General features: G+C 43.5%; 1 protein-coding gene across 10 annotated transcripts in view; it reads left to right on the plus strand.

Annotated features, from left to right (window-relative positions):
* The window catches only part of CLSTN1 (calsyntenin 1), a 75,982-nt gene that overhangs the window by 19,389 nt on the left and 31,562 nt on the right, over nt 1-25,031 (plus strand). For all 10 annotated transcript variants that reach the window (XM_027564965.1, XM_027564966.1, XM_027564968.1 and 7 more), the window contains exon 2: nt 17,098-17,220. In XM_027564965.1, coding sequence (XP_027420766.1) covers nt 17,098-17,220 — 123 coding nt within the window. The remainder of the gene's footprint in view (nt 1-17,097; nt 17,221-25,031) is intronic.

The raw sequence follows: 25,031 nt of genomic DNA on the forward strand, positions 1-25,031 counted from the left end.
GGCCCCCTCAGCCTAACCTGAGTGCCCACCGTGTTGGTCAGAGAAGATCCCTAGGCTTCCTGGGGATGTCAGCCTGCAGACCACCCTCGTGCATCACTGTGGGGTCTTGTGGGACTGGGGCCAGGTGCCTCCTCCGTTCCCAGGGAGGCTATAGCTGAGGGGAGGGCTCCCAGCACAGGGGCCAGGTGGTTGTGGAGTTTTCATGACCAGGTCTCTAGAGGAATCCTGTGAGCCTGGAGCACTTCTGCCTTGTCGCTTCCCAGTGCAAACCCTGAAGGAGACCTCGCCCCTGCTTCCCAGAAGTTTAAAGACTGTCTGCCCCGTGCTCCTTGCCTATCACCTAGAACTTCCGGAGGAGTTGGGCAAGGGCTTTTGCTGTTGGAAGCCATGTTGCAGCTGGACATGAGGCTCCCACACTGGAGTGGTTGCCGCATCACATTTGTGACATTCACAAGAGGGTCTCAGTTACCACGGGAGAGAGCATCCACGGAGCTCAGGAGACTAACCGTGGAACACAGGCATTACAGTTAGACTTGCTAATTATTACTTTGGAGAGTTAAATACAACGTACTGTGGAAATTTGAGTGTTAAAAAAATGAGATGATGGATAACTGAAGGGTAGGTAGCCTCTTTATTTAAAAAATTTTAAAAAATTTTAAAGGGTTTTTGTTTGTTTTTTAAAAAAATATTTATTTATTTTTCTGCACTGGGATCGATAGTTGTAGCATGCAAACTGTTAGTGGCAGCCTGTGGGATCTAGTTCCCTGACCAGTGATCAAACCTGGGCCCCCTGCATTGGGAGTGCGGAGTCTTAGCCGCTGGACTACCAGGAAAGTCCCTCAGTAGCCTTCTTAAATGTTAAAAAAAATTTTTATTAGAGGCTACTTTAAAATGTCCACGTTTTCCTGATAGTAGTGAATTAAATATGCTAAATAACTCCCTGGATGACTTTGGATCAGTAATTATACTGTGCTGTGGATGGTACAAGTAGATTGTCACAGACTCATCTGTAGAGCAGACCTGGAACTTATTTGAAGAAGGAAATCCTTATTCTATTGCTTGTGGATCCATCTGCCCACCCACCCACTCAGTTTCCTTTGCCTCTTTCTGCTAACAGTGAAGTTAAGAATGTTTACTTAAAAAAAAAAAAAAGGAATGTTTACTTAAGTAACCTCTTGACTAGTGTAACAAAGATGCCCTTCTATAAAATTAATTAGGGGGACAAGATGGAAGCAGTCCTCTTGGAAGTTATTTTTAAAGTTATTCTCAATAAATGTGTAAGGCTTCTATCTTTATCAGTTGGACTCCTCACCATTATTCAAAGCAGACTATCTTTTCAGCTTCAAATTAACTTCTTTGTTGCCTTCAGCCTTTCTGTGTCATTAACCTTTACATACTTTAAAAATGCAGCAACAGTATCTTTCCTAATTTGTTATTTCTTCCCTGGCTCTCTCCCAGGGTCAATGAGGAAGTCTCCATGAACTGGTAAGGTGTTGCTGTGGAAGACCATGAAATACAAGTACAATTTGAGAACCACATGCACATAAGAAACGTAATTTTACAGTTTGATTTCCAGTTACATTGAGGTGCAAGGGGAAGATGCCAGGTTTCTGAGGGCCAGCTAATAGAGATTTCACTGTGTTTGGGAATAGTGATTCTTACCTGGACTGGTGTCAATGGGCATTTGAGGCCCCTAAAACCTCCTGCCGTGTGTCGTGTGTTTTCATATTTGACAATCTCAGTGTGTGTGCTGTGTGCTTAGTTGCTCAGTCGTGTCCAACTCTTTGCGACCCTATGGACTGTAGCCCACCAGGCTCCTCTGTCCATGGGTATTCTCCAGGCAAGAATACTGGAGTGGATTGCCATGCCCTCCTCCAGGGGATCTTCCCAACCCAGGGATCGAACCCTGGTTTCCCACATTGCAGATGGATTCTTTACCATCTGAGCCACCGGGGAAGCCCTAAATAAATACCAACAAATACAAAATAAAAGTCCTCAATACAACAGCAGCAAATCAAATCCAGTGATATACGAAAAGAATTTTGCACAATGACCAAATGGGATTTATTCTGCATGCACAAGGCTGTTTCATCATTTAAAAAATCAGTAACCATCATATTAGCAGGTTAAAGAAAATTCATAAAATCACATGGTCGTATCAGTTAATGCAGCAATAGCATTTGACAGAATCCCACACCCATTCACGATAGAAAATCCAGCAAGTTAGGAATAGAGAGGAGCTCTCTCAACTGATAAAGAACATCTACAAAAAGCATACTTAATAAACATGCTCGATGGTGAAACAAAAATTGGGATGTTGTGGAAACCATTGAAGCATTATTGTTTAAGGGTGATCAAAGTACTGTTCACAATGACACATCACAGAGAGATGTACCAAGCCAAATTATTTGATACACCAAAACAGATAAGTTTGAATCCTGACTGGATATTTGACATTAATTACTGTGAATTTTTAGATGATAGTGCCATTATGGTTAGTTTCCAAAAGAGTCATTATCTTTTAGAGATATATGTTGAAGTATTGAAGGGTGGATTTAATATAATGTCTGGGATTCATTTCAGAATATTTGAAATTTGTGGTAGGAATGGGAATGTATAAATCAAACAAGACTGGCACTGTGTTGGTAATTGTAGTGGTTGAATCTTGGGACCATGGGACTCATTATTCTAGTCTGTCTTTTATATCTTATATAAAAAGATTAAATCACCTGATGGAGAACTTGTTTGGTCTCATGCATCGCAATGGCTACTGTCAAAAACCAGAAAATAGCAAGTGTCGGTGAAGATGTGGCGAAATTGGAAGCCTGTGCGCTGTTGGTGGGGACATAAAATGGTGCAGCTGCTATGGAAAACAGTATGTCACTTCCTCAGAAAATTAAAAGTAGAATTACTCTATGACCCACTTCACAGTATGTAGCCTAAAGAATTGAAAGCGGGGTCTTGAGAAGGTATGTGTACATGTTCATGACAGCACTCTTCATAGTAGCTGAAAGATAGCAGCAACCCAAGTGTCCGTTGATGGAAGAATGGATAAACAGCAGTATACACATGGGCTTCCCAGGTGTCTCAGGAGTAAAGAATTGCCTGCCATTGCAAGAAACGCAAGAGACGTGGGTTTGATCCCTGAGTTGGGAAGATCCCCTGGAGGAAGAAATGGCAGCCCACTCCAGTATTCTTGCCTGGAGAATCCCATGGACAGAGGAGCCTGGCTGGTTTCAGTCTTATGGGGTTACAAAGAGTCGGACGTGACTTAGCGTCTGAGCACATAGGCAGTATATACAGTGGAATACTATTCAGTCTTGCAAAGGGAGGGAGTTCTGACACATGCTGTAACATCAGTGAACCTTGAGGACATTATGTTAATGAAAGCAAATCAATCATAAAAGTACAGGTATCTGCTTTTCTGAGGTGCCTAGAGTAGTCATAAGAGGCAGAAGGTAAACTGATAGTTGCTGGGGGCTGGCATGAAGGAATGGAGAATCTGTTTAATGGGGACAGAATTTCAATTGTGCAGGCTGAAAAGTGTCCTGGATTTGAATGTACTTAATGCCATTGGGTGGTACAGTTAAAACTGGTTGAGATGGTAAATGCATATTTTATAACAATTGAAAACCTTGTTTGAAATTTGAAGGGATAATTAGAAGGGCCCCTTGCTTGGAAAAGTTGGAATAGTAGAAAGTGTGATTTTGTTCCCTAAGAATTCCTTTGCAGAATGTGCTTAAAATATTTTAATCAACCATAACACAAGCTCTTCAGGGGCAGGAGGTGTTCTCTTCACCACTGTTTCCGCAGCACTTAGAAGACTACCTGTGGCTCAGTAAAGATAGATGAATGGATGGCCCATGGATGGGTGGACGATGTATGCATGTATGGGTGGATGAATGAGGAGTGGATGGGCAGTGGAAATGGATGATGGATTGATGATGGGTGATGGATAGATGGACTGTGGATGGATGGAGTGTGAATGGATGGAGTGTGGATGGATGTTGGACAGTGGATAGGTTGATGATGGATGGACTGGAGAGATGGACAGATGAGTTGATGGATGGATGGACAATGGAAAGAAGGAAGAGAATCAGAGAGATTCTTTCTATTCCCCTTTCCCTGTATTCTCCCCAGCCGTCGTCCCTCCTTAACTCTCAGTCCAGGAGGGGAACAGCTGTCCCATCTACCATGTGCTGTGGAAGCTCAGATGCCAAACCAGTCTTGGGTCAGCCCCTTATTGTTTCTCGTCTTGTTCCTGCTGCCAGCGTCTTTAACTGGTTTCCCCAGTTGCATTCCTGCCCCTTCCTATCCCCTCATCCTGAGGCTGTTAGTCTTCCCTCACCATCTCTCTCCCTTGCTTCCGTCTCTATTGCTTCCCCCTCAGCGTTTTGAACTTGGGAGAAGGGCATCCATGCTCCTCCCCTTCAACTCTTGCTTACTCTGGTCTCACCTCGTGACACGCATCCCGATCCCCGACACACGGAATGACAGGCGCCGCAGGCAGGTCACCATCCTCTCCTCTTACAAGATAACACCACCTCACATGCAGGGCTGCATGCTCACAGTAGGTGAACTTGAAATGGGAATAAACACAAGCAGTGTTCCACTGTACCATTAAAAAAGATTAATTGCTTGTTTGCTCAAGGATTCATTTTACACTGAAAGGTGATTTTAGTTTAGAGATGAACTTCACCATTGATGGCGTACACACAGTTTGTAAAGTTGACTATTTTTGAACCCCTTAAATGATTTTAACATGGAAAACCTTGGCTTTCCTTAAGGTGGTAGGTCTAAGTGGCTCTGTGGCAGCCGGGGAAGACATTTGCCCCCAGAGGAGTCTTGGCAGAGGCTAGAGACGTTTGGGGTTGTCAGAGCTGCAGAGATGCTGCCAGCATCTAGTGGATGGAGGCCAGGGATGCTGCTGAACATCCTGCGATGCACGGGATGAGCCACACCTGGAAATATCTTGTTCAGAATGACAGCCGTGCTGAGGTTGAAAACCCTCATCTAAATAATATCTAACACATACAGATTTTTCAGACACTTTATTTAACATTAAATTTATTTGGGAATTGTGATGAAGAGGCCCTTAGACCTGCCTACACAGTTTGTCTAGTGATTCTTTGAACATGTTCAGTTTTAGAAAAAAATTAAAAAGAGTAATTTAAAAACGTATTTTACAAAGTCAGAGGAAACCCATGTTGGATTAGCCAGAATTGTTACCAGGAATAACCTCAGCTGGAAAGGAGAGCTATTGTTTATAAATTCCATTCACTGTTACTTTGGTTGATTAAAAAGTTTCCTCTTCTGGTAAAAAGTCAGTTGTTTTTTCACTGTTGTTTCACATCTAACAGTTTCACTCTGTATAATATTCCTCTCTCTCCTTTTGCTGAGTAGAGGGGGATGAAATTACACCTGAGTGTGGGCTGCAGGGATTCCCTTTCACTGCAGGTCGTGTTCAGGGAGATGGTGACAGGAAGGTTGTCATGGGAACACCTCCTGAGCCTCATAAGCTCTGGTCCTTTTGTACTCGCTGTTACTTCTAAAGTGTACCCTTTGCTTACGATTAATTTATCAACAAGTATTTGTTGGATATCCATGTGTCAGGCATAGAGTGGACCCTTCACTTACCTCACTTGTAATCCTCAACACAAGGTTGTGAAAGGTGATCTCATTCCTTACTTAGGATGCAGAACCAGATACAGAATAGTTCCAACAATCTGCCCCTAGTTACACAGGGAGTAAGAAACAGAACTCACTAAGTTCTGTCTGATCCCAAAGTCCCAGCTTCTCACTGTCTAAAGGGGGCTTCCCTGGTGGCTCAGTGGTAAAGAATCCACCTGCAATGCAGGAGACCCAGGTTTGACCCCTGGGTTGGGAAGATTCCCTAGAGAAGGAAATGGCAACCCACTCTACTGGTTGCCTGGGAAATCCCATGGTCAAAGGAGCCTTGCAGGCTATAGTCCATGGGGTTGCCAAAGAGTCAGACACAACTAAGTGACCAAACAACTGTTTAAAAAATTGAGAGAACTCAGGGGTGAAGCAGAAGAGGAATGCTCACTGTTAGGATGCAGAAATAGGTACAGAATAATTAAACAATCTGCCCCTAAATCGCAGCCCAGCCTCTCCTTACACACTCAGAGCCACATGTTCATGACTGTGTTGCTAGTCCTAGAATGAGCCATATATTTTTCTATCTTTCTACCTTACATGTGTTTTTAAAACTGTTTTAATTGAAGTATAGTTAACTTACGATTTTGTGTTTTAGGTGCAAAACAAAGTGATTCGGTTACACACACACACATATTTTCAGATTCTATTGTAGGTTATTACAAGATATTGAATATAGTACCCTGTGCTATATGGTAGGTCGTCGTTGTTTATTTTATATATAGTAGTATGTACCTGTTAATCCCCAAGCTCCTGATTTAACCTCCCCTTCCCCTTTGACTTCCCTGATGGCTCAGATGGTTAAGAATGTGCCTGTAATGTAGGAGACCTGGGTTCAATCCCTGGATCGGGAAAATCCCCTGGAGAAGGGAATGGCTACCCACTCCAGTATTCTTGCCTGGAGAATTCTATGGACAGAGAAGCCTGATGGGCTACATACAGTTCATGGGGTTGCAAAGAGTTGGACATGACTGGATGACTAACACTTTCCCCTTTGGCAACCATGAGTTTGTTTTCTATGTCTGTGAGTCTGTTACTGTTTTATAAATAACATTCATTTGTATAAGTCTTTTAGATTCTACACATAAGCGATGTCATATGATATTTGTCTTTGTCTGATTTACTTCACTTAATACGATAATCTCTAGGTTCATCCACGTTGCTGCAAATGGCATTATTTTTTGCCTTTTATGGCTGAGTAATATTCCATTGTGTATATGTAACACATCTTTATCCATTTACATAGCCATGGACATTTAGGTTGCTTCCATGTCTTGGCTGTTAGTGCTTCTATTGGACATTGGGGTGCATGTATCTTTTCAAATTATAGTTTTGTCAGATACATGCTGAGGGAGTGAGGTTGCTGGATCATACAGCAACTTTGCTTTGAGTTCTTAAAGGAACCTTTATATGTATCTTTATTCTGATAAAATACTCTTACTCCTGAGAAACCTGTTCTCTTGTTAGGGCTGTTCCTGGGGAAGAGGGTCTCCCCTGGTACTTCAAGTGGGAATACTCAACTTCCTAGGGTTGACCTCAGGTATTCCCAGCTCTCTCACCAGACACAGGGTAGAATGGCACCTCCCTACCCCCGGGAGCTTTCATGGGGCTGTGTGGCTGGTTCTGGCTATGAGTTAGGAGCTGCTTGTGTCCCTTCTGGGCGGAAGTTTCAGCTCCAGAGCCCTGTCCTTCCTCTTGCAGGGGGCATTGCCATGTTGGTGATGGTGGCCCCTTGGTCATCTTGGCTCCTGCTGACTGATGAAGTTCCTGGTACAACGCATAACCCCTTCACTGGAGCCACACCATCTAGAATGTAGAATGTTGACATGTTTGTGTGCTCCCAAGCTTGTAACTTGATTTCCTGAGAGCCCAACTCCTTGCAGTGTGAGCATGCATAGTAGGTGTTCAAGAAAGATGTCTTAGAGTTAACTCCCAGTCAGTGATGATGGGAAGCCAAGGGGACCTTTGATGTTAAGCTGCTTTGAAGAATCAGGGATGGTTTAATTTAAATAAGAGTTTATGACTGAGGCAGTATATTTTAATTAGGGGACTATGAATATTTCAGGATATTTAATATTTTCAATATTTTTGAGAAAAAAAGTCAGGTGGATATTTTATACTCTTATCATTTATGACACCTATCTGTGTGTATCATCTTTAACAACTCCAGGCAAGAATACTGGAGTGAGTTGCCATTTCCTTCTCTGGGGGATCTTCTCCACTCGGGGAACAAACTTGGGTCTTTTTGCAGCCCAGTTATTTACCAACTGAACTGCGAGGGAAGCCCCCATCTTTAACAAAGGGCCTGCTAACTCAGATTACATTCCCATTCCTTGGTAAGAGCTGGATTTTTTAATCAAAGCCTGTCCTGTGCCCAGCCGCTTAATCGTGTCCAACTCTTTGCGACCCAATGAACTGGAGCCCACCAGGCTCCTCTGTCCGTGGAATTTTCCAGGCAAGAATACTAGAGTGGGTTGCCATTTTCTACTCCAGGGGATCGTCCTGACCCAGGATCAAACCCGCCTCTCCTGAGTCTCCTGCCTTGGCAGGTGGATTCTTTACCACTGAGCCGTGTTGCCACCTAGTGGCAGTGTTCATTAATTGCAGATTTTTTTTGATGAATTGAGGTTAAACATTTAATCTGCAAACAAAACGTGTAACCTCATCTAGGATTTACGGGAGATGCCTACAGACTCTTAAAACTAAGTCACCTGTCACTATATGTTATGATGTCAGTATCTTCCTTATATGACCAAGCTAGGTGTTCTGGAGTGAGGAGGGTCATACCTCAAAACAGTGATTTCTGAAAAACAGTAGATTTCCCTTTGTAACCGAAGAAGTCAGAAGGCAATTGTTTGTGGTGCTGGGTTGATGTCAAGGCCACTGCATGCAGGCTTTGAAACCACCTTGCCTGGGTCTGTAACTTGTGTGACCTGGATAAGGGGCCATTCTTTTTAGTCCAGAGAGTTGGGATATATTGGGTATGGAAAACCCGAACGAATTTTTGGCCAACCCAGTGCTAGGGAGACATAAGTTTTATATTTCAGGTTAACCTTGGAGTTGACTGCTGTATTCTTTTCATTTTAATTTTTCAATTAGTGGCAGTTTCTAATGATTAAAATCTACCACAACCATAAAAACTTGCCATGTCCTAAAATGATAGGTATCTACCCCAGAAACACCCTACACTTAGAGGTTTGATCAGGTTTCCCAGGTAGCTTAGTGGTAAAGAACTTGCCTGCAGTGCAGGAGCCACAGGAGATGCAGGTTCGATCCCTGGGTCGGGAAGATCCCTTGGAGGAGGGTATGGGAACCCAACCCAGTATTCTTGCCTGGAGAATCCCATGGACAGAGGAGCCTGGCAGGCTACAGGCCATGGGGTTGCAAAGCGTGGGGCATGACTGAAGCAGCTGAGCACACATGCAGAGGTTTGGTCGCTAGCCTTGCTATTCTGTGATTTTGGTTAATGCCGTGGCATTCAAACTTTAGCTGGCTTTTTTAAATGATCTAGAATGCAATGAAATGACTTGGGTAAAGACTCTGAATATGGTGACCCACTCCTGGACTTATGGCCAGTAGTCTAATGTCTTTATTTGTGATCTTTTTTTGGATGATGACAGAAACATCAATCACTTGTTTCCATCAATATTTTATAATGCACTTGAATGTGATGAAATATTAAAAATATCATTTATTAAATATTTAAAAGCTCAGTCAGTGGACCTGGCCAAATCTCTTCATTCTACTGCCAGCTTAAGTAGCAATTTAGAAATTTGAGCTATAAAATTAGAATAGTGGGGGAAAATAAAAGAGCTGGGACTATAGCTGTTCAATTATTATTCCCCTTGAACCATTAGCCATTTTCAGCTGCAGGCCTTTCCACTTAGGGTAGCCAGAAATTCATCACAGATTTTCTGTAGTTTGCTTGTCTTGATATTTTTTACTTTCTTACCAAGCAAATCCACTTAGTTTAAGTCTCAGGAGTTTTACTGACTCACATATTGGAATAGTGTTCTTTAGTCTTATTTACTGTGCTTGTAACTTTATTAATAAAATCTTAAATGTGAAAACAAATTGGAATTGAATATTGCTTTTAGTAGTACATTATCAATAGTGAATTGAACTAATAGCCTCTGAATTTTTTTTTCCTTTTAGCATTTATTTATTTGGTTGAGTTGGGTTTTAGTTGCAGCATGTGAGATCTAGTTCCCTGACCAGGGATCGAACCCAGGTCCCCTACATTGGGAGCATGGAGTCTTAGCCACTGGACCACCAGGGAAGTGCCTAGCCTTCTGTGTTTTCAAATGAGAGATTAGTGACAGACAGCAGAGGTTTTTGGAATGCTTTCTTTAAAATGGCCTGTTTATCTGTCTTAGATCTGTAACTCCAGCCAGTGTTCTAGCCTATCTTGTAGGACGGTTTAACAAGACCTGGAGAGGATGAGGAGTTTCAGCAGTTAGGGGAAGCATTCAACCTGGTTGCAAAGTGAGGCTGTTTTCTGTGCTCTCTGGAGCCCTGTCCTCTCAAAGCATGCAGCCAACTGTGGGACCCTTGCAGAGCACCAAGCCACCTAACTCACCACTGTCCTGGGGGTTATGTCTTGTTTTTTCCTTTAACTTTTATTTTGTATCGCAGTACAGCTGATTAACAATGTTGTGATAGTATCAGGTGAACAGCAAAGCCAGTCAGCCATACATATGCATGTATCCATTCCCCTCCTAAACTCCCTTCCCATCCAGGCTGCCACATACTGTTGAGCAGAGTTCCCTGTGCTGTACAGTAGGTCCTTGTTGGTTATCCATTTAAAATATAATATCGAGTACATGTCCATCCCAAACTCCCTAACTATCCCTTCCTCCCACCCTTCCCCTGGGGCACGTTTCTGGAGGAGAAGGGGAGATTGTGCCACAACCAGCTGAACGCTCTTCTTTACTAAGTCTCTTGTTCCAGGAGCAGCTGTTAGGAGAGGAGGGGACGTTCTCCAGAGGCACTGTGTTTTTGGTTTTTGTGGTCTAGGTTTCCTTTCATATTATTAACAGTTCCCTTCGTAATCTAACGAGAACGTACCTGTCCAGGCAGATCCCTCAATATTTTGATGGCTCTAAAATTCTTGTCTCCTTTTCCTGGAACATCCAACTGCCAGAAACAAAAAATAGACATCTTCCCAATATCTAAAACACCCAGTACATTTTTTTTTTTTCAGTTCTCCACACTAAAACTTTCTTCTCTATGAGAAAATTTATAAACCAGGGTACTGACTGTATTTGTACCGTCCATGGGTATATTCTCACTCACTTACTAGATAGTTCCTGAGGAATGAGATCCTAAGTCCTGGGAATAAGTAGAGAAAAAGGGTCACACCCTCCTGGAATCCATGGTTTTGTGTGTGTATGTTTACTGGAGAATTAACAACAACTCAGCCCCTTATGGTATTTCCTGAGTGCCTGATCCCATCCTGAGCATTTTACTTGGGACGGGTTAGATCACATGGGAACCTCAGAGGTGGGTGCTGTTGCTGTCCCCATTTTAAAGATGGGGAAACTGAGGCCCAGGGAAGCCAAGTAGCCTGCCCCAGGTCCTAGACTGACTGCTCGTGGTCAGGAGGAGTAGCAGAGGAAAGAAAGAGAAAGTGGGGCTGGGGGGCAGAGCAGCGGGCTCTGTCTTAATTGGAGGGGGGAATCTCTTTTATTGTGTGGTTTTTTGTTTTTTTGTTTTTTTTTGGCTGCCCCAAGTCTTAGTTTTGGCACTCCAGGTCTTCGGTCTTTGTTATGGGGACTCTTTATTTCCAGCACTCAGAGTCTTTGGCGCTGGAGGAGCGAATGCTTCGACAGAGGCCTGAGGCGAGAGACCTTGTGAGGGCATCCGAGAGGTCAAAGCTGTTTTAATTATATTAAGACATCACTTGTTTTCTCCTCATTTTTTTCATGAATGCACATTGGAGTTTCCTAGAGGCTGCATGATGCATCATAATGCAGCCTCTTGGCTGTAGGAGTGGAGGTGAGAACCCAGCTGTCTTCTGCTAAGCCGGGCCATGAAAGGATTTGCAGAACGTAAAGCATTGCCAGTCTTCCTAGTAAACTCTCTTTTAAAATATATATTTATTTTCATTAACATATTATGTTAATTCACAGTGGCTTTGTTTTTGAAAATGAATTAATAACAAATATCAGTACTAACGCTTTTCTTTGGTTTTAACTTTCAGCACTGATTATTATTGTTGTTACCGATAGACAGGCCCTCCTAAGGCAGAGTTGTTCGGGGTCCTCAGGATCTTTGGTGTAGATGGATTCTGAGAGTGCAGGCTCTGAGCCACCCCCATGATCACAGCAGTACCCCAGCTGCTGTGGGACGAGTCAGTGCACGAGATGGGGAGGAGGCCATTACTGGACTTTTGTAATAGCTCTCAGTAGACAGCACAGGGGATAAGAAATGGCTACATCTGGGTTTATTTTGTGAGTGTGGAATTTTTTTTTTAACGTGGTAAAATACCCATAGCATAAAATTTCCCGTCTTGACCATTTTTAAGTGTTGGAGTCAGTGGTATTGGGTTCATTCATTCATACTGTTGTGCAGTCAACCGCTGGAACTCTTTTCGTCTTGCAAAACCAAAACCCTCTATACCCTTTAGCCAACTCCCTGTGGGTCTGGGTTTGCTTTGAAAGTGAAGGCAGGGAACTTGCTGTTGGTTTGGGTGCAGCCTGTATAAAATGTCGGGTGGAAGCGTCATTAAGGAGAGAGCAGGTCGCTCATCTTGCCCCTCGCAGACACAGGCCTGCACCTTTGGAATTTCACATGTGAGCACTCTGCTTCTTCAATAGGTCACATGGGAGTTAGTGCAGGTGGGGCTCAGGTGCTTCTGATCCTCACTGTCTCCCCTCGTCCCATCATCGTTAAAGCAAAGAAAAGTAGGACCACATCACGGTCACACAGCATGAAAGACAGTTAAACATTTAAATTTAGTTTCAGTCGCTTCTGGTTGACTGCCCAAAGAGAATCTGGGTAGTTCATTCAAGAAATAGGCCCCAACTATATGGAAATAAAGTTTTATAACCAGTGACTCTTAAAGGAAATCAACCCTGAATATTCACTGGAAGGACTGATGCTGAAGCTGAAGCTCCAGTACTTTGGCCCACTTGATGTGAAGAGCCGACTCATTAGAAAAGACCCTGATGCTGGGAAAGATTGAAGGCAGGAGGAGAAGGGGATGACAGAGGATGAGATGGTTGGATGGTATCACTGACTCAGTTCAGTTTAGTCTCTCAGTCATGTCCGATTCATTGCGACCCCATATACTGCAGCACTCCAGGCTTCAGTATCCATCACTACCTCCCAGAGCTTGCTCAAACTCATTTCTATTGGGTCAGTGATGCTATCCAACCATCTCATTCTCTGTCGTCTCCTTCTCTTCCCGCCTTCAATCTTTCCCAGCATCAGGGCCTTTTCCAATGAGTCAGCTCTTTGCATGAGGTTGCCAGAGTATTGGAGTTTGAGCTTCAGCATCAGTCCTTCCAATGAATATTCAGAACTAATTTCTTTTAGGATTGACTGATTTGATATCCTTGCAGTCCAAGGGACTGTCAAGAGTCTTCTCCAACACCATGGTTCAAAAGCATAAATTCTTCAACACTTAGCTTTCTTTGTAGTCCCAACTCTCACATTCATACATGACTACTGGAAAAACCATAGCTTTGACTAGACGGACCTTTGTTGGCAAAGTAATTAATGTCTCTGCTTTTTAATATACTGTCTAGGTTGGTCATAGCTTTTCTTCCAGGAGCAAGCATCTTTTAATTTCGTGGCTGCAGTCACCATCTGCAGTGATTTTGGAGCCCCCCCAAAAATAAAGTCTCTGTTTCCATTGTTTCCCCATCACTGACTCAATGGACATGAATTTGAGATAGTGAAGAACAGGGAAGCCTGGTGGGCTGCAGTCCACGGGGTGGCAAAGAGTCAGACATGACTTAGTGGCTGAACAACAACAACATTCCGTTTAATCACATTAGCTTCATGAGTCATTCCATGGTTAATCTATATCCTGAGGTTATAATGTGAATACTCAGAAGGTGAAAATAGGAAAATGGAAAGGTTCCAACTGTGAAAGGAGCTCAAAATAGGCTGGTGGAGAGAGGAACCCAGGGAGGGGCTTGGTGGCCTCAACCAGAGGAAAGTCTCAGCACGGACCCTCTGGGGGCCACAGCTGGGGAAAAACGAAATGGACAGAAACCACAAATTCATTTTCTCAGATCAGCAGGCTGTCAGAGCAGATGTTCTTACCCTAAACACGAAAGGAGCAGTTCAGTTCAGTTCAGTCGCTCAGTCGTGTCCGACTCTTTGCAACCCCATGAATTGCAGCACGCCAGGCCTCCCTGTCCATCACCAACTCCTGGAGTTCACCCAGACTCACGTCCATCAAGTCAGTGATGCCATCCAGCCATCTCATCCTCTGGCGTCCCCTTCTACTCCTGCCCCCAATCCCTCCCAGCGTCAGGGTCTTTTCCAGTGAGTCAACTCTTCACATGAGGTGGCCAAAGAACTGGAGTTTCAGCTTTAGCATCATTGCTTTCAAAGAAATCCCAGGGCTGATCTCCTTCAGAACGGACTGGTTGGATCTCCTTGCAGTCCAAGGGACTCTCAAGAGTCTTCTCCAACACCACAGTTCAAAAGCATCAATTCTTCGGCGCTCAGCCCTCTTCACAGTCCAACTCTCACATCCATACATGACCACAGGAAAAACCATAGCCTTGACTAGACAGACCTTTGTTGGCAAAGTAATGTCTCTGCTTCTCAATATGCTATCTAGGTTGGTCATAACTTTCCTTCCAAGGAGTAAGCGTCTTTTAATTTCATGGCTGCAGTCACCATCTGCAGTGATTTTGGAGCCCCCCCAAAATAAAGTCTGACACTGTTTCCACTGTTTCCCCATCTATTTCCCATGAAGTGATGGGACCAGATGCCATGATCTTTGTTTTCTGAATGTTGAGCTTTAAGCCAACTTTTTCACTCTCCACTTTCACTTTCATCAAGAGGCTTTTTAGTTCCTCTTCACTTTCTGCCATAAGGGTGGTGTCATCTGCATATCTGAGGTTATTGATATTTCTCCCGGCAATCTTGATTCCAACTTGTGTTTCTTCCAGTCCAGCATTTCTCATGATGTACTCTGCATATAAGTTAAATAAACAGGGTGACAATATACAGTCTTGAAGTACTCCTTTTCCTGTTTGGAACCAGTCTGTTGTTCCATGTCCAGTTCTAACTGTTGCTTCCTGACCTGCATATAGGTTTCTCAAGAGGCAGGTCAGGTGGTCTGGTATTCCCATCTCTTTCAGAATTTTCCACAGTTTATTGTGATGCACATAGTCAAAGGCTTTGACATAGTCAATAAAGCAGAAATAGATGTTTTTCTGGAATTCTTTTCCTTTTTTGATGATCCAGCAGATGTTGGCAATTTGATCTCTGGTTCCTCTGCCTTTTCTAAAACCAGCTTGAACATCAGGAAGTTCACGGTTCACATATTGCTGAAGCCTGGCTTGGAGAATTTTGAGCATCACTTTACTAGCGTGTGAGATGAGTGCAAGTGTGTGGAAAGGAGCAGTGCTAGTACCCAACTGAGAAGGAAAAACATCACTTCTCCAGTTGTCCACCCCAGCCCTGTGGTTTGTTGGGGATGGGGGTCCAGGCTTCACAAAAGAGGAAATTGAGGACTTCCCTGGTGGTGCAGTGGATGAGAATCCACCTACCAGTGCAGGGGGCATGGGTTTGATCCTTGGTCTAGGAAGATTCCACATGCCTCGGGGCAACTAAACTCGTGTGCCACAATTACTGAGCCCCTGTGCTGCAAGTACTGAAGCCCTTGTGCCTAGATCCTGTTCTCTGCAACAAGAGAAGCCACTGCAGTAAGTTCAAGTGCCGTAACTAGAGAAAGTCCACATGGAGCAATGAAGACCCAGGGCAACCAAAAGTAAATATTTTAAAAAAGAAATTGAGATCAGGAAATCAGTTTCATGTTCCAGATCACACAGCACATTATAGAGGGGCTCTGGAGTTTGGGTCCAGGCTGTCCTGATCCCAGAGCAGATTATCATTATTTTTTAAAGCAGGTTTTTCCTGATCACTGTTTTCAGTCAGATTTTTTAGGAATTTTGCGTATCATTTTCTTTTAATTTATTATATTTGTAATTTTATATTTATAAATCTTGTTTCACCCATTTGTTTTACATTTCTTTTTGTAATGCTAATTTTAAATAATACTGTTATTATCATAAAGAAATAACATTTTAAAAATTGAAGTATAGTTGATTTACAATATTATGTTAGTTTCAGGTGTAAGATAGAGTGATTCAGTGTATTTATAGATTGCTTTCCGTTTAAAGTTATTTTCGAATAATGGCTGTATTTCTCTGTGCTATACAGTCTACCTTTGTTACATATTTTTATATGTAACGGTTTGTATCTCTTTAAAAAAAAAGTTTTTTTTTGAGGTATAGTTGATTTATAATGTGTTTCTGATATACAGCAAAGTGATTCTGTCTTTAAAAATATATGTATATATTTAAGAATATACTCTTAAATGTGGGCTTCCCTGGTGGCTCAGATGGTAAAGAATCTGCGTGACTTAGCACACATGCAGTTTGGGAGACCCGAGTTTAATCCCTAGGTCGGGAAGATCCCCTTGGAGGAGGGAATGGCTACCCATCCCAGTATTCTTGTCTGAAGAATTCCATAGACAGAGGATCCTGGTGGGCTGCAGTCTGTGGGGTCTTATATATATATTCTCTCTCTCTCTCATACACACATGTACATTATCTTTATCTTTATATCGTTATCATATCTGTATATTCTTTTTCATATTCTTTTCCATCACTGACTCAGTGGACAGGAATTTGAGCAAGTTCCAGGAGATAGTGAAGGACAGGGAAGCTTGGTGGGCTATAGTTTGTGGGGTTGCATGACTTAGCAAATGAACAACAAACCCATGGTTTATTGCAAGATTTTGAGTACAGTTCCGTGTGCTATACAGTAGGGCCTTGTTGTTCAGTTTGTATCTTTTAATCCAAGAGATAACATATTTTTATTTGTAACTCTTCTAGGATCGGCTGAAAACAGAGGTGGTATGAGTTAGTCTGTGAAACTGTCCATGTAACCATCAATCTTTTTTCTTTCTTTCAGTTTCTAGAGCAGTTCATTTCTTATTTTTGGTTGCTTCGGGGGTTGGCCTCAGATAATTTCTGCATTTCTTTAGGAGTTCATCCCACTTGGATCTTGTTACCAGACTTGGCCACAAAAAATAGCAGCGTGGCCTTTCAGACTCATGAGGGTTTTATTGTTAATGATATGGATGTATGTTTTCAAAAGCGGTGGTGTTGAAAATAACAGTTCTAACCTGGCCTATGTCCTTTCTCCTCCTTCTCTTTTTAAACACAGTCAACAAGCACAAGCCGTGGCTGGAGCCCACATATCATGGCTTAGTTACGGAGAGCGACAGCACCGTGCTCCTCGACCCCCCACTCATCGCCCTGGACAAAGATGCTCCTTTGCGCTTTGCAGGTACCAACCTGTCTTTGTTTACTCCCTGTCGTGAGTCTGGGAAGCATTTCACGTGTCCCATTTGGGTTGTTTCTGAGCCTTTCTGAGAATGTCTTGATAGCTAAGGGTTGTGTGTGGCCCCCACGTACCACAGGGGTACCTGACTGCCCTTGCAAAGCCTGTACTTTTTGAAAGGCAAAACATTTAATTGCATCACTGTGTTCTTTGTCTTGATGTAACCAGCAAGAGGGCATCCAGACCAGTGCATCTCAAGCTTTTGTGTCTGTGCAGAGCACGGGATCGTGCTTAAAATGCAGGCTTGGATACAGTGGTTCTGGGGGCACCTGCAACCTTGCCTTTCTAACCTGTTTCCTGGTGCTCCTGGTCTCTGAGCAGTGAGAATCTGGAGCAGTGGTCCCTAAGCCTTTTGCACCAGGGACCAGGTTCCATGGAAGACAATTTTTCCATGGACTGTAGCAGGAGGTAAGGGATGGTTTGGGGATGATTCAAGCGCATTAGATTTATAGAACACTTTTATTATTACATCAGCTCCACCTCAGATCTTCAGGCTTCAGATTCCAGAAGTTGGGGGCCCCTGATATAAGTGATTACAGCTCATGATTTTCCTTGTACTACCTAGGTTTCAGTTACCTGAAGAGACTTAGTTGAGAATATTGAGCAGTCTTTTAGACTGATTTCATTTGGCTTAGATGTTACTTTCAGTAAATCTTTAGCATGAGTTACTTTATAAGATTGTAAGCTCAGTGTTCACTGGGACAGATCGAGGATTGCTCTGAAGATCTGCTGTCTCAGTGGCTTCCAACAGCACTTTGCAGATCAAAACTGTTCTTGCTTTACGTCAAGGCTGGGGTCACGTCCTTAATAGGCAGAGGAACAGGCTGCTTCTCCCTTTCTTTGCCTCAGAGTCAAAAGGGACGTTGTGAAGTTAATTTTTAAAGAGTGGTTTTTGCCTGATGTTTTTCCAGAACAAAATGTGTTTGTTCTGTTTGCCTCAAAACAAATGAGAAAAATTCAATTAGCTCATATAGATCATTCCATACATTGAATTTACTATGGTAAATAGGAGACATGAATGCAAGGATGTCTCTGAAGAGCTATTTAAAGACTGATTTTCTCTTCTTTCTGTTCAAGTGCCACATCCCATTTCCAGGGGAGTAACCTGAGAAGCAGCTTGTGCTATTGAGTCAGTGGTAGAGACAGATCTTCTTGATTAGTTTTACTCGTTTATTGGTTTTTAGAGAGAAATCCAATTAGATGCATGGTAGAGGAAGTGCTCTGTGCTAGGAAGACACACACAGTCTCTGTTTGGTAGCCAAGGTGATTTTTTTTTTTGGTTGTTCCCCCCTCCCCTGATTTAAAAATCATTTTTAGCATTGCCTATGGTTTCCTCTGGGCATCACTAAATTTTTGAGTATTTGCATAGATATATTTACACACACTTTGCATGCAACACCTTTGTTTATCATATACAGTTCCTCCTTGCGGGTGTGACGTTTCGGGGTCTTGTCAGTAACCTTACTAGGGTCATCTAGCTTATGTTCCTGAGGGTACTTGCATCTCCCTGACATCTAATTGATTTTGATTAGCAATTGCAGTCAGGAGTTCTGGCATCTACTCCCCCAGGCCTCTCTTTACAAATTCTCAGCTGTACCCAGTCCTGTTGTTGGTGGATCTCTGTCCTGTTATATCACTCATGATTCATAACCCTTATAAAGCATTCAGTGTCCTGGGCACTGCTGTAAGTACTGTACAAATATGCATTTGTGTTTAATTCTCAACAGCCTTTTGAGGTAAGTATACTTCTTGTCACCCCTTTTTAAAGAGAGGAAGCTGAAGCACAGAGCTGCTAACTTACCAGCTCTGGGTCACACGGCTTAGATGTGTCAGAGGCCAGATTCCAAGTCAGGCAGGATGGCTCTTAACTGTGATGCTGTGTTAGGCAGCACAGAAAGTTACAGAGGATGGGAAGTAGGAAATGAAATGTACATTGAGTACTAACCTTGAAGTCATTTTATGTGTCACTTCTTTCTTTCTTGTTGAATTTAATTTTATTGTGTAATTTATTAAAACTTAATGTATTAAGCAACACCTAGAAAACCTACAAAAATAAGTGTTTTGTGGTGTATGTAGGAATAATACAGAAAATATTGCTTTTAGTTTGGTGAAGAAAATCAATTTTGTATAGTTTGAAAATGAAAGTCCCTCAGTTGTGTCCGACTCTTTGTGACCCCATGGTCTATACAGTCCATGGGATTCTCCAGGCCAGAATACTGGAGTGGGTAGCCTTTCCTTTCTCCAGGGGATATAGTTTATTTCATCCTGAATAAAATGTGAGTTTTGTTTTAAGTTCAGATACATTATTTTTGGTGGATACAAAATAGATTCTTACGGTAAATTCTCTTTTCAAAAATATTTATTACCTTCACAATTGAAGATAGTTTCATTTTTCTTTATTATTTTTTGGTTTTGATATATGGGTTTACTACTGGGGAAATAAAAACACCATTTTAATTGTGAAATTATTAAATGTAAGATTTATCTAACTTTTTAGATATTACATGCTGTGTGGCCCCTGATATAAGTTGTTAGTGTTTGTGTAATTGTTTCTGGCTAAAATATAAATGAGTATTGCAAAAAAAAAATCCTTGATATAATCTAGTCTTGAATGAAATAGTACTTACAAGGTTTTATGTTTTTAGAGATTCTCAGGTATTTTTTATTAATGTGCCAAAGTTATATATTGAGATTTTAAACAACTATATGGAGAAGCAGCGTAGAGCCTAGTATAGTGGTAACTTGATTGCATTTGCCATAGTGGACAGAAAAAATAAATATTTTCCTTCTGGAGATTTTCAGAGGGGAGCACAGTTGGTCTTATAGTCTTTTTTAAAAAAATACAGTTCATATACCATAATGTATACAGTTCACTGGTTTTTAGTGTTTTCATAAGATTGTTCTACCATCAGCCACTGTCTAATTCTACAATGGTGAAAGTGAAGTCGCTCAGTCGTGTCCGACTCTTTGTGACCCCATGGACTGTAGCCTATCAGGCTCCTCCGTCCATGGGATCTTCCAGGCAAGAGTGCTGGAGTGGATTGCCATTTCCTTCTCCAGGGGATCTTCCCGACCCAGGAATCGAACCCAGGTCCCCCGCATTGCAGGCAGACGCTTTACCGTCTGAGCCACCAGGGAAGCCCTACAGCATTTCATCACCCCAGAAAGAAACCCTTGCCTCTGTTAGCAGTCACTCCCCTTGGCAGCCACTAGTCTACTGCGTGTCTTTGGATTTGCCTGTATTCTGGGTATTTCACACAAGAACAACACGCGGCTTTTTGTGACTCGCACCTTTCACTTAGTACGATGATCTGGAGGTTCACCACGTTGTGGCATGTCCCTCGTTCCTTCTTATTGCCAAATAATATTTCGGTATATGGATGGACCACGTTTTGTTTACTCATCCATCGGTAATGGGCATCAGAGTCGTTTGTACTTTGTGGCCACTGTGAGTAGTGATTCTGTGAACATCTGTGTACAAGTCTCTGTGTGGATGTTCAGTGCTCTCGATTATACACCCAGGGGTGGAACTGGTGCTCATCTACTCTTCCTGAAGCATAGTCCTCTTCCTACCGAAGTGAGTAGCTGCACAGTTCTGGGAAGGACTGCCCCCACCGGGCTATAGCAGACAGGTACATAAGGAACACAAATCCTGGAGCCTAGTGCTTCAATCCTGGCTTTGAGGCTCATTGGCTGTGTGGCTCTGGGCAAATTACTTAACATCTCTGAGCCTCATTCTCATCATTTGTAACATGAAGATAATATCATATACCTTATAGGGTTTGGAAAATATTAGCTCATTTATTTATAAATAGGAAGAGCTTAAAACAATGCCTGGTATGTAGTAAGTGCTATTTTCAGTGTTCACTGCTGCTGTTAGGAATCTTTAAAAAAAATTTTTTTCATATAACATTACATGAGAACTGTCTTCCATCTTCCTCTAGTAGTCTTAGTAGTATTCCATTTTCTCACTGAGTTTCTTAAATGTTTTTTGGGTAAAGCAGAGGACGGGTCTGGAGCCTTATTTTGAGCTTTGGTTGCAGTTGGTGGTGACGTTAAGTTTACTTTAGCATCACGGTGGTGGTGGCAGCAGCCACTGCTGACATTGACTGAGCTCTCTTCTGTGTAGCGTGGGGTGTTCTCCGGCTCTGCGTGGTTCCTTTGATTCCTTCCAGCAGTCTCAGTGGTAGAGACTGTCATGCCCCCATTTTCCAGATGAGGAAACAGAGGCTCAGAGCACATCTGTCAGCAGCATGACTGCCAGGTTCTCCATTTAATCCCCGGTCCCTTAACAAGCCCCCGGGACTAGTTGGTGTTTGGGTTTTTGTCTTGATTTGTTTAATTTTTAATTTTTGGTCATGCTTCACAGCATGCAGGATCTCAGTTCCCTGACCAGGGATAGAACCCGTGCCTCCTGCAGTGGAAGCGCAGAGTCTTAATCACTGGACCACCAGAGAAGTCCCTGGGACTAGTCAGTGATCCATAAATTCTGGTAGAAGGACCGAATGAGTTTGCCTGAGATCACTCAGCCCACAAATGACAGCTCAGCCTTTGAAACAGGCAGCCTGACCCCAGTGTGATTCTTAGCTTCACCAGGTCGGCTCTCACGACACTGACTTTACGACACGGTAAACATTCTGGTCCACGGTCTTAATCCCGTAATAGGGCCTGTGTGTGGGTAGCCACTGGAGATGACTTGTCTAAACTCCTAAATAAACACCCGTGAAATGTGGGAAGCCTGGTCACCGAAGTGTGTTGTAATTTGTCACTCATCAGACTATCATGTGAAATGCACAGGGTTTGGCCCGGGGTAAGACTAGGTAAATAAAGTCTTGGTATTGGTCAAGCATTTTAGAAAATGAAAACCACACCATTCAGTTCAGCCCCTTTTCTTTAATCTGCTAAAAGCCCGAGTAGAGGTGGGGATAAAACATGTGGTGTGCATTGTATGTATTTAATGGGCAGTTACAGGCTGGAGCCACTTTATCAGCCACATTGTTGCTGTTTTTACGGTGACACCTTTGACCCCAGTGAGTTGCCTGTATTGGGAGCTGAACACTCTGCGTGCATGCATAGTCGTATCCAACTCTCTGTGGTCCCATAGACTGTAGCCCACCAGGCTCCTCTGTCCGTGGGATTTCCCAGGTAAGAATACTGAAGTGGGTTGCCATTTCCTCCTCCAGAGATCTTCCTGATGCAGAGATCCAACCTGAACTTTTTGCATCTCCTACATTGACCAGTGGATTCTTTACACCCTGCCACCTAGGAAGCCCTGCATCCACCCCCACCCCCTACCTTTTTTGAAGCTCTTTCCTTTCATATGTGGTTATAGAAGCATTCTTTTTCCTGCCTTCCTAATCTGAGTACAGATATTTTACAAGATTAAACAATTATGATATGAATGGAGTCCACAAGAAACTTCAGGACAAGAACAGGAGCTGTACTTTTGTTGACATTTAATTAGAACTGGCTCATATCTGTGCTGCTCTTCTCCATATTCTGTGTAATTCTCGTGACTCACATGCCCTGAGGGTGGCCCACGGGCGTCACCACCACACACCTCCGCCCAGTTTTGCTTTGTCAGCATGTGCAGCTGGGCTGGGACTGTGTTTGCAGCCATGAGTTGGATATGTTAGGTTAAGTCACATGAAAATGCCATTTTTGTCTGAAAATGTCAAAATACGTGAAAAATCGGAATGTCAGAAATCTTGTGTAACTCAGCCTAGTGCAAGGCAGTAATCGGTCAAGTAGCAGTTTTAAATAAACAAGGAATGGTTTGAGATCAATAATCATTAAATATTAGGTAGCTTTGCTAGGCCTCCCAGAAATTACAAAAAAGCATTTCTCAGAACACTGGTCTTCTAGGTGGGAAGGTGAGACCAGCATTGTCCGAGAGTTAAGCATGGGTGCCTGGACATCTGTAGGTCATTGTCAAGTGAGAGAGGCAGCACTGGGTAGACTGGAGTTCATGAAAAGATAAGGACGTGATTTCTAAAGGCAGACTCGAGCTCCTGCCAAGGATGGGAAGGATGTACATGGTTGGGCAGTAACGGGCAGTGGGGAGGATGGAACAGAGGTGGGAGCTATCAGGGGTCCCAAAGAGGTGGGTGAAGAGTCAGCCCGTTTGGTGTGTCGGAGGAGCAGAGGGTTGGAAATGAGCCCAGAGCTGCATGGTTTCTGTTGCCAGGCTGAGTTAGACAGGATGTCACCTCGCCCGTGGTTTCTAGTACTGCATCCAGACAGTCCTGGGGCGCATCCGTCAGGTTCCCCTGTCTGCTCTTGCCCAGTTGAATCTGTACTTGTAAGAGCACAGCTTAGAAATTTATAACCAGCCGGTGAGGTTTGGAAACCACTGATAGGCCAATCTCTCAAGTGTGGATTGCAGCTTGTCGGCATTGGAGCCTCCTGGCAGCACTTGTTAGAAACGCAGATGACAGGGCTCTGCCCCAGAGCTGCTGAATCTGAATTTCTGGGAAGGGGGCTTGGCAAAGGACATGTTCAGCAAGTTTCTCGGACAGTTCCTGGTGCACTGGAATGTGAGAGTCCATCACAGGTTGTTGTGCCTGGGCCATTAGGGCATAACCCTTGGGTGTATGTTTTTCGTTACTGTACATCTGAGGTACCTGGAAAAACTGTTTTGATTAGAGCCACACGTGGGCTGGTTCCAGAAACTAGCCTGGACCAGTAAGCAAGGAATTCAAAAGTCACCATAAGTAAGAGTCAGCCTGGACGTCTAGCTGGTAGGCAAGGGTGCCAAGGCCAGGGAGAGAGAAGTGGGTCAGGGAGGAGAGGTGGATTAGCAGGCACGTTGTAGTGGACACTTGCTGCTCAGAAAATGTCAGTTTTCCCTCAGCAGCCCCTGGTCTCCTTCCGGTTAGATCCAGGTTGGTGGGTCTACAACCCATTACCCTGTTCCCCCAGCCAAGCACAGGCATGACCCAGGCCGGGCCGACAGACACTCTTGGGATGTGAATGTCGAGCCGAGGGATAGGTGCTGATACCAGCTGTGGGCATGGCCCTTCCATCCAGGCCTTCTTGCTGTGGAACTGTGCGGCTCTTCTTCGCTGGTCTCTGGAGCCGCCTTGGTTTCTAACCGTCTCCAAGTCCCTGTCTCTGGCCTGCAGTCAATTCCATGAGCTCCTGGTGGCTCTTCAGTGAAGGCCCTGTTGCTGAGTTGGCTGGAGTGGATTTCTGTCACACGAGAGAACCTGAAGTATCCAAGCCGGTGCTGGTGACCTCCACTGGGGCTGCAGCATGAGGGCAGGACAGCGCCAGACCTGGGGAGGCTGCAGGAACAGCTCCAGAGACACCCTCTCTTGTCTGGGGAAGAGCTTGAACTAAGATTTGGAAGAAGCTGGAAGCCAAAAGGACCGATGTGGAAAGTGAGGGCTCAGCACTGTCAGATGAGAACTGGACGTGGCCAGAGAGAGAGAGAAGTGAGAGCTCTGCTCTGCTGGCTTCATCCATTGTTATATCTTTCTGTTTTGCTTTTTAAAAATTCTTTACTAAAGCTCCTTTTGACTATTTTAGATGATCTTAGGGGAATGAAGAGTGGAGAGAGACAGGAGGTTTTATCCATTCTGAGGCCAGCAGGGCTAGAGGGGTCGGTTGTCCAGGGAACCCAGTGGGGGATTTCAGACATGATGAGAGCAGAGCTGTAGATTTATCTAGTGGAGCAGTGGTTGCTCAGTCGTGTCCCACTTTTTGCAGCTTCATGGACTGTAGCCCACCAGGTTCCTCCTCTGTCCATGGAATTT

This window comes from Bos indicus x Bos taurus, chromosome 16 (assembly GCF_003369695.1).
Source record: "Bos indicus x Bos taurus breed Angus x Brahman F1 hybrid chromosome 16, Bos_hybrid_MaternalHap_v2.0, whole genome shotgun sequence".
NCBI lineage: Eukaryota > Metazoa > Chordata > Mammalia > Artiodactyla > Bovidae > Bos > Bos indicus x Bos taurus.